Source organism: Poecilia mexicana, unplaced genomic scaffold (assembly GCF_051168715.1).
Source record: "Poecilia mexicana isolate PSO_F unplaced genomic scaffold, ASM5116871v1 scaffold_9, whole genome shotgun sequence".
NCBI classification, from domain to species: Eukaryota; Metazoa; Chordata; class Actinopteri; order Cyprinodontiformes; family Poeciliidae; genus Poecilia; species Poecilia mexicana.
In genome coordinates, this window is record NW_028263378.1 from 323,724 (window position 1) to 333,189 (window position 9,466).

General features: G+C 50.4%; 1 protein-coding gene across 2 annotated transcripts; it reads left to right on the forward strand.

Moving 5' to 3' along the window:
• Positions 1–17: 17 nt before the first annotated feature.
• On the forward strand, positions 18–9,466 carry pomt1 (protein-O-mannosyltransferase 1). 2 transcript variants are annotated; one of them, XM_088008520.1, is made up of 20 exons: positions 18–1,246; positions 1,724–1,845; positions 1,915–2,021; positions 2,094–2,144; positions 3,717–3,863; positions 3,973–4,081; positions 4,156–4,215; positions 5,176–5,269; positions 5,352–5,507; positions 6,338–6,468; positions 6,549–6,644; positions 6,719–6,811; positions 6,882–6,978; positions 7,215–7,307; positions 7,418–7,538; positions 8,237–8,334; positions 8,421–8,534; positions 8,607–8,733; positions 8,814–8,991; positions 9,158–9,466. In XM_088008520.1, the coding sequence occupies exons 2-20, from the start codon at positions 1,733–1,735 to the stop codon at positions 9,330–9,332; spliced, it is 2,160 nt and encodes a 719-aa protein (XP_087864646.1). In that variant the 5' UTR covers positions 18–1,246; positions 1,724–1,732; the 3' UTR covers positions 9,333–9,466. The 2 variants fall into 2 exon arrangements, with proteins under 2 accessions (XP_087864646.1, XP_087864647.1); XM_088008521.1 differs by having other exon boundaries at positions 9,161–9,466.

Sequence of the window (9,466 nt, forward strand, 5' to 3'; positions counted from 1 at the left end):
TTGTTTTGGCTGGTTTCCTCTGGAGGAAGGAGATGAACTCAAACTAATCAGCAAACAGACATGGATTTATAATAAACACTATGAACACAGTTCACACATTCAGATGTAACTAATCCCCGTCTAACGGAAGATTCCATTAATTATTCAATAACTAGAATATGAGTATATTAACAGCCTGTCTTAATCAAAACTAGCAAAAACGATTTGAATGAAATTAATAAAAAAAAAAAGCTCAGACACGTCAGCTGAAGAGTGCGGATGGGAGGAGACGCCATGTTTAATAAATCAGCTGTTCCAACAGACATTTCAAAGCGGTTCCGTTACTGTTGCAGTTCTGCATAATAAACACCAAACCAAATCTGAAGCAGTCTCAGAAATAAAACAAAAAGATCTTTAAATAATAATAAATGTCCAACGAAAACTCGCATCTATGCACTCAAAAAATTTGGATCCATTCACACAAAAAATAATTATGGGGCCCAAATGGTTCATCCGTCTGTGTCCAAACAAAGAAAACCAAGGAAACGTCTCACCGGGTTTATAATCCCGGGAGGTCTCCTTCACCGGGCCTGGAGCGAACTTCGCCCAGGTATCGGTTCCGGTCCTCGGCCTGATTTGATGTCCTTAAGGAGAAGGCCTCTTGAACCGTTGGGTCAAGCTCCCCCAACAATCCAGTTCCTGTCTCTCCGGGCAGAACTCTGGAGCTCCACCGGTCCGGCTTCCGGTCCCCCTGCCGCCCCCCGCTGTCAGACCCAGGTGGGTTTTTATGAGTTCAGGTAAAGTTGTGACCAGATAATTTACTCTGTGGACTTTTTACAAACATCAACACATTCAAGACATTCTTCTACATACCATTATACAAACACTTTATTTGTATTGGTTAATCTTTTTTCACAAGATGCTTTATTGTGACGTCACAGATATAAATGTCTGAAGATCTGCAGCATCTAGATCACATCTACTGCATAACCAGGTTATTAAAAACATCTGCAAAATGAAGAGGAATAAATTCTACAGGAAGTTTTTATTGAAAACGTAAAAATAGCAAATTATTTCCAATCTATTGATGAAAAATCAATACCGCCAGGTGGCGGTAATGAGCCGTTGTCTTGGTTACCATCCGCTCAAAACAAGAAGAAGAAGAAAAAGAAGTGGCCGGTCTGCAGTTGCAAAGAGACGGGACTAGCCGAACCGGTACCTGGATGACGTCAGCAGGTAACCCGCAGAGCCGGGAGCAGGATTAAAGGCAAGTCTCGCGAGAGTAGAAAGCTGACCCGGCAGGACCGAACCGAACCGCTGCTGATCCAGACAGGATCTGATCCTGGTGGACGGAATGGTTCGGTTCACCATGAAAACGGTCAAAAGAACCCGGTTCAGTTCAGGGACCACAGCATTGATCCGGCTCAGAACGGAACCAGGTTCTAAAGTTCAGTTTTCACTCCTGAGTTTAAACTGGATCCTCTTCAGAAAGTTCGGTTCTGAACCTCCTCCAGAGCCCATTGGGCTGTTTGAAAAGTCAGAACCGTCCATCTTGGTTCTGGTCCCGGTATGATAACAGGACAATCGGTTCTGAACTTCGGAATCTGAAGTGTTCTGCCGCTGCCGGACCGCCAGCCCGGTCCAGAAGTTCTGAGCCCTCCGAGTTCTTTGGAACGATGAAGTCCTGGTTCTGTTTCAGCAGCTGGTTCTGCTTGGTTGACGGTTCTGGTTCTGACCCTTTTAGGCGCCAGCGATGCTGCAGCTGCCCCTAGTGGTGACGGCCCGGCTGGACCTGGTTCTGGTTCTGGTGACTCTGCTGTCTCTGTGGACCCGGCTGAGCGGGCTGGGCTACCCCGGCGCCGTGGTGTGAGTGTCACCTGCGTACGGTTCGGTCCCGGAGCCGGAACCGGAACCAGAACCTCTGTGTGTGCGCAGGTTCGATGAGGTCTACTACGGCCAGTTCCTCTCTCTCTACATGAAGAGAACGTTCTTCATCGACGACAGCGGTCCGCCGCTAGGCCACGCCCTCCTGGCACTGGGAGGTGGGTTACCATGGCAACGGGCTGCCGCGACGCAGTGGGGCTCGCGACTCACTTCCTGTTCTTCTGTTGCAGCTTACCTGGGCGGCTTCGACGGGAACTTTGTCTGGAACCGAATTGGAGCAGGTAACCATCAGAACCAGTCAGGAAACCAGTTAGAACTGGTCCCTCCAACTGGGACCAGTTAGAGGGTGGATGGATGAATGATGGATGCAGGGCCGGATCTAGGAGGATGTGGGCCCCTGGGCTTGAGCCAAGGTGGCCCTACTTAATCATGGTCATACAGTTACGCACACACACACACACACACACGCATATAAAATTCCCTTCTCGGGTGGTCTTTCTCTCTCTTTCTCTCTCCCTCCCTTCCTCCCTCCCTCTCTGGACTGAGATGTCTGATGTTGTTCCTGGGATCTGTTTGAGCCACTGCTCCAGTTTGGGGGTGACTGCCCCGAGGGCCCCGATGACCACAGGCACCACTGTGGTCTTCACCTTCCAGGCCTTCTCCAGTTCCTCTCTGAGGCCCTGGTATTTCTCCAGTTGCTCCTTTTTCCTGATGTTGTGGTCACTTGGTATTGCTACATCCACCACAGCAGCTTTATATCCCGTCCACCAACCTTATCTACCTACAGCAGGGGGGCCCAAAGTGGGTCCTGGAGGCCCGGCATCCTGCACGTTTCCAACATCCAACCTTTTCAGCTTGTCAATGTTCCTCTTAGGCCTCTAATGATCCATCATTTGATCCAGGTGCGTTAAACCAGGGAGAGAATAAAACATGCAGGATGCCTCCAGGACCCACTTTGGGGACCCCTGACCTACAGGCAGTGGCGCAAAAAGTGGGTATTCAGCGCATGCGACACATAGGGGCGCTGCACCAGAGGGGGCGCCAAAACCCCGTCTGGAGGGGGCGGCGCCCCGATGATGCCTCCACCTCACCGCGCCCTTACGCTCCTTCACTTCGCGCACATGTAAATGTAGCGAGTTTTACCTTTCACGTGTCTTCGTCTCGGGGGAGGGGGGGAGTATGTTTTATACGCTCCTTCACCCTTAGGATTTATGTTTCCGCATCCACCTGAATAATATGTAGTTGCGCCCCTGTTGACAATACAAAACCCAGCAGGTGGATGGAGGATAACTCGGCCTGTTTGGATGGACTCACCGCGTTCATATTACGATCTGGAGAAGAATCGTTTCTGATTTTTTGTAAACCTTCTGCCGCCTGTAACACTTCAGGCACCAGATCAGATCCAGGTTCTGGCGGACCGTAGAGCCGCTGCTAGCCAGGCGGTGGTTCTGTTCCATGTCCAATATGAGGTTTAAAACAACCTTTTAGCTCGGATATTTTCTTCATCACCTCTCTGTCCCGCTCTTCTTTTTCTTTCGTTCCTCCTCCGCTGTCATGCTTTCTGTTGTCCGCCGTCGAGAGAAATCCCTCCCTGACGCTCCGCCCCAAAGCGTAAGACGCGTCCAGTTTGGACCAATAATTATCAAGCATTCATGATGGATGTTGGCCAAAACAAATCAGACAGTTTTTCAACAACACTGTCAAAATCCTCTAATCCGGGTTTGGATGGATGGATGATGGATGGTTGATGGATGGATGTACTGCTCCTGAGGTCGGAGGTCTGTGGATCGTTCTTCTTCTCTGGTTTTGTCCAGCCTCTCCGGTTAATGAGGTGCGTTGGTTTTGCGTCGCAGTGTATCCCTGCAGCCTCAGCGTGTGGAGCCTCCGGCTGCTGCCGGCTCTGGGTGGAGCGCTCTGCGTCCCGCTGGGTTACCTGCTGATTCTGGAGCTCAGGTGTTCTCACCTGTCGGCCCTGGGAGCCGCTCTGCTGCTGCTGCTGGGTGAGTCTTAAGGGACTGGGCCGACAGTGGGACCTTAGGGGCTTGGCAGGGTCGTGGTGCGTTCAGGGCCTGTGAGAACCACCTGATGTGAGCGTTTCTATGGTTTCAGAGAACTCTCTGATCGTCCAATCACGCTTCATGTTGCTGGAGTCGTTGCTCATTTTCTTCGTCCTGCTGGCGTTCTTCTCATACCTCCGCTTCCACAACGCTCCCGGCAGGTGAGTATCAGCTGTAACCTTTGACCCCGACCCCGAGGGATTAGATCTCACCTTCATCTCCTCCTCTTCCTCAGGTGCTGGTCCAGGTACGGCTGGCTCCTCCTCTCAGGTGTGTCGTGTGCAGCTGCTGTCGGGTGAGGACCGCTCTGCCACATGCCAGCTTCGTGCTTAGCTTAGCATGTCTAGCTTAGCATGTCTAGCATAGCATGTCTAGTTTAGCATAGCATGTCTAGCATAGCATTTCTTGTTTAGTATGTTTAGCATAGTGTGTCTAGCTTAGCATGTTTAGCATTGCATGTCTAGCTTAGCATGTCTAGCATAGCGTGTCTAGTTTAGCATGTTTAGCATAGCGTGTCTAGCATAGCATGTCTTGTTTAGTATGTTTAGCATAGTGTATCTAGCTTAGCATGTTTAGCATAGCGTGTCTAGCATAGCATGTTTAGCATAGCGTGTCTAGCATAGCATGTCTTGTTTAGTATGCTTAGTATAGTGTGTCTAGCTTAGCATGTTTAGCATAGCGTGTCTAGCTTAGCATGTCTAGCATAGCGTGTCTAGTTTAGCATGTTTAACATAGCGTGTCTAGCATAGCATGTTTAGCATAGCATGTCTAGCATAGCATGTCTTGTTTAGTATGTTTAGCATAGTGTGTCTAGCTTAGCATGTCTAGCACAGCGTGTCTAGTTTAGCACGTTTAGCATAGCGTGTTTAGCATAGCATGTCTTGTTTAGTATGTTTAGCATAGTGTGTCTAGCTTAGCATGTTTAGCATAGCGTGTCTAGCTTAGCATGTCTAGCATAGCGTGTCTAGTTTAGCATGTTTAGCATGGCGTGTCTAGTTTAGCATGCTTAGCATAGCGTGTCTAGCATAGCATGTCTTGTTTAGTATGTTTAGCATAGTGTGTCTAGCTTAGCATGTTTAGCACAGCGTGTCTAGCATAGCATGCCTTGTTTAGCATGTCTAGCATAGCATGTCTAGTTTAGCATGTTTAGCATAGCGTGTCTAGCATAGCATGTTTAGCATAGCATGTCTAGCATAGCATGTCTACCTTAGTATGTCTAGTGTAGCATGTTTAATGTGACCTTTGATCTCGACAGGGTGAAGTACACAGGCCTGTTCTCCTACCTGCTGCTGCTGGGCGTGGCCTCGCTGCACAGCTGGAAGCTAATTGGAGATCAGGCCCAGAGTCATGTGAGTCCAGAAGGTTGTGTCTGACATGGTTGTGTCTGACCCGGTTGTGTCTGACCTGGTTCTCTCTGTGTGCATGGAGCAGATGAGTGTGTGTGTTCAGTGTGGTTGGAAGGTTCTCTGCCTGTTGGTGGTTCCGGTTCTGCTCTACGTGTTCTGGTTCTACGTCCACCTGAGCATCCTCCAGCGCAGCGGACCACATGACCAGCTGATGAGCTCCGCCTTTCAGGCCAGCCTGCAGGTAGCCCCGCCCTCTCACCTGGCTCAGGTGTTCCCCAGCAGGAACCAACCCGAGAGTCCTGCCTGTTAGCCACCACAGCTATTAGCCCCTGTAGCTGTTAGCAGCTAATGATGCGCCTGTAGCCATTGTGAGTTAAACTGTTCCAGTGCAGTATGAGCAGAAACCTGTCAAATGTTTGGAGCTTCGAGTTTCTTGTCTGATTTCTATAAAATGGTTTAAATTAAATCTTAGAAACTTGCCGATGTTTTGATGTGTAAAATGTAAAAATATTTGGACATACATCTGTAAACAGTTTGGTTTCTGTCTGTATGGAAGAGAACCACATTTTTCTTTTATGTTGTCAATAATTTACTTCCCCTGCTGTTGTCCGCCTCACCGTCTGAAATGTTTCCTGGATGTTATGAATATCACCACATGAGGCAATCAGTCGTTTTTACCTGTCAGAAACAGAAACACAACCTTGAACACCTATTTTCTGACTTTAATCAGCCTCTGAGTCGACTCCACTCCTAATGCAGACCCGTTGCCATGGAAACCGACAGATCGCCAGCAGAGCTTAGATCTCTGTCTGTCAGTCGGTGTGTGAGTCGCTTTATTTTAGTGCCAACTGAACTGAAACACAGACTGCAGCACAGCTACATAGTAGCTAGCATAGCAGACCGACTTCCCAAAGTCTCAGTGTTTTATAAAACCTTTCCTGATCTGTGAAAGGTCAAACCAGCAGGACATTTCTCCGACCCGGCGTTCCTCCCAGCGTCCAATCCGATCACAGATCAATGGTTCTGATTGATCAGCAGCTGGTGGACTGATGGACTGCTTGTCCGTTTCAGGGCGGTCTCTCCCGGGTCACGCGGGGTCAGCCCCTACAGGTGGCATTCGGTAGTCAGGTGACCTTACGAAGCTCCGCCCCCCGGCCTGTCCCCTGCTGGCTCCATTCACACAAAGCCAACTATCCAATCAGGTGCCGCCGGCTCGGTCCCACCCTGCAGCCAATCAGAAGCCTCTGAGGACAAAATGGTAACTTCCTGTTTCTGTGTTCAGGTATGAAAATGGGCGGGGCAGCTCCCACCAGCAGCAGGTGACCTGCTACGCCTTCAAGGACGTCAACAACTGGTGGATCATCAAGGACCCGGCAAGGTAGGTCAGAACCGGGTCAGGACCAGAGCAGAACCGGGTCGGGTTCTGCAGGTCCCAGCAGGTGTGTGTCTCAGACAGGAGCTGGTGGTGGACTCCCCGCCCCGACTCGTGCGACACGGTGACATCATCCAGCTGGTTCATGGGATGACATCACGCCTCCTCAACAGGTACGCAGCTCACCTGCTGTGATGTCACTCTGCTGCCGTCAGCACTGACCTTCTTCTTCTTCTGTGGTAGCCATGATGTGGCCGCGCCCATGAGTCCTCACGCTCAGGAGGTTTCTGGATACATAGACTTCAACGTTTCCATGGCAACCCAGAACTTGTGGAGGCTGGTGAGTCCAACCGGACCGAACCAGAGAAACTTTACTCTGGGTTAAGGAGGGGGAGGAGCCACAGACAGAGGAGCTGCTAGAGCAGAGCATGATTGGTCATTGGTCCTCTATGATCCTCTGGCTGAACCAGACGCTAAGCTAGATGCTAGTCCAGCTTTACCTCCAGTGGCACCAATAATGCCCTACCGAGCCTGCTTCTGGTTCTGCTGAGCCCGGTCTTTGTGTTTTGCCTTCAGGAGATCTACAACAGGGAGGCGGAGTCAGAGGAGTGGAAGACAATCGTCTCTGAGGTCCGATTGGTCCACGTCAACACTTCAGCTGTGCTCAAGGTCCTCGCAGGAAGTGATGTCATCGCAGTGGCTGAGCAGAGCATCAGCATTAACCTGTGTGTGTGTGTGTGTGTGTGTGTGTGTGTGTGTGTGTGTGTGTGTGTGTGCAGCTGAGCGGCCTGCCTCTCCCAGACTGGGGTTTCCGTCAGATGGAGGTCGTGGCGGAGAAGCTGCTAAAGGCTCACAGTGGCAGCCTGGGCTGGACGGTGGAGGAGCACCGATACGGAACCAGTACGACCCACAGAACCTGCAGAACCGAGTCTAGACAGTCAGCCATCAGTCTGTCACAACATGGAGTTTAGATTCCTTCACTAACATGGAGCGACAGCAGAGAGGAAAACTCCCCTTAGCAGGAAGAAAGCTAACACCGTTAGCAGGAGCTAACACCAACTAAAGCCAGATTGAATATAATGAATGAATAAACCTTAAAGTGACATGGTAACAAAACATTGTGATATATCAGAAAATGTTTTGAGCTCGATGCTAACTGCAAACAACTTGAGTTAGCGACTGGAGCTTGTGACGCTATGTTTTCCTTTCTGATTAGAGTTAGCTGGTTAGCTACCAGCAGCTGTTTCTCTCCTCCTCCCCAGTTTGCTCATTACCTCTATCTTTCTTTCTCGGCTTCACAACACTCAGTGAAAGGACTGAGCGTTGCTGACTGTTCCAGCTGGACGCAGCTAGCACTGTAGCAACTAGCTACAGGATGCATTGCAGCGTAAACAACATAGTTGTTTCCTGTTTTTAAATCTGACATAAATATTCTCAGATAAAGTCTGTTGTTACAACTATCCTAGATCCCTGTAAAGACAGAGAGAAGTCAAAGGTCAACAGCCCCATCTATAGGAAGAGAACATGGAGGTATGGGTACCAGTAGCTGATGGCCTCATGTAGTGACATCACCATCTCCCATGATGCATCCCCTGCAGGTCAGGAGCAGAAGGAGCGGGAGGCGGAGCTTCACTCTCCGACACACATTGACATCGATAGAAAAATCTCCTTCTGGTCCAAATTCACGGAGCTCCAGGTATGACCGTGAACGCATCACTGCGATGTCACTCCCAGGTGATGCTGTGATTCCTCTGATGATGTCATACTGTGATGTCACTGCAGTGGAAGATGCTGACTGTGAAACAGGAAGAGTCTGAACACAAGTACAGCTCCGCCCCTTTAGAGTGGATCGCCATGGAAACCAACATCGCCTACTGGCTGCACCCCTCGACCAATGTAACACACACACTCAGAAATACACACTCACAGTATTTGGTCCTGATCTCTGATTGGCCGGCTGTGTTTCAGGCTCAGATCCATCTGATTGGTAACCCGGTGTCATGGGGTGTGGCCAACCTCAGCCTGCTGGCCTATCAGCTGCTGGCGGCTCTGTACCTGCTGAGGAGGAGGCGGGGCTTCAGAGACCTACCTGATGGTGCGGCTTCCTGACAGGTTCTGCTGTCAGGCCCGGTTCTGATGTGTTTCTGACCCGGTTCCGATCCGGTGTGTCTGCAGGTGCGTGGCAGCGGTTTGCGTCTGTGGGCCTGCTCTGCGGCGGCGGCTGGGCAGTGAACTTCCTGCCCTTCCTGCTGATGGAGCGGACTCTCTTCCTGTACCACTACCTGCCCGCCCTCTGCTACCTGTACCTGCTGAGCCCCGCCCTGCTGGAGCACATACACACTCACCTGCTCAGGTACACACACGCAGAGACGGGGGACAAATCGGGCCGTTGGAGACAGCAGGTGGCAGAAAACATGGAGGACATGCCAACTCCACCACTCTGCTTTAACTCTTCCTTTACTTTGAAAGGCTGCTCTTCTGCTTCCTGTGGACAGTGATGGCTCTGTTTCTGTCCACAGCAGCAGGACGTCCCGCCACATGCTGGCCGTCTGCACGGCGGCTGTCCTGCTGTCCATCTTCCTGTCCTACTGGACCTTCTGTCCTCTGACCTACGGGAACCCCGAGTTGACAGCCAATCAGCTGCAGGCACTGAAGTGGAGAGACAGCTGGGACATCCTGTACCGCCGCCGCTGAGACACCGAGACTGTTCTTTACGAGAGAATCCTGAATGCACCATCAGCTTTAGTCATGTGACCTGATGATGTAATAGTGATGGCTGATAAAAATGTAAGAGATGAGCATTAAAACAGTGTGCTTTTATTTTGAAA

Coding starts and splice junctions, on each gene's coding strand:
- pomt1 (XM_088008520.1), top strand. CDS start 1,733: ATGCTGCAGCTGCCCCTAGTGGTGACGGCCCGGCTGGACCTGGTTCTG. Junction 2,145..3,716: donor CTGGAACCGAATTGGAGCAG/GTAACCATCAGA, acceptor TTTGCGTCGCAG/TGTATCCCTGCAGCCTCAGC. Junction 5,270..5,351: donor GAGATCAGGCCCAGAGTCAT/GTGAGTCCAGAA, acceptor TGCATGGAGCAG/ATGAGTGTGTGTGTTCAGTG.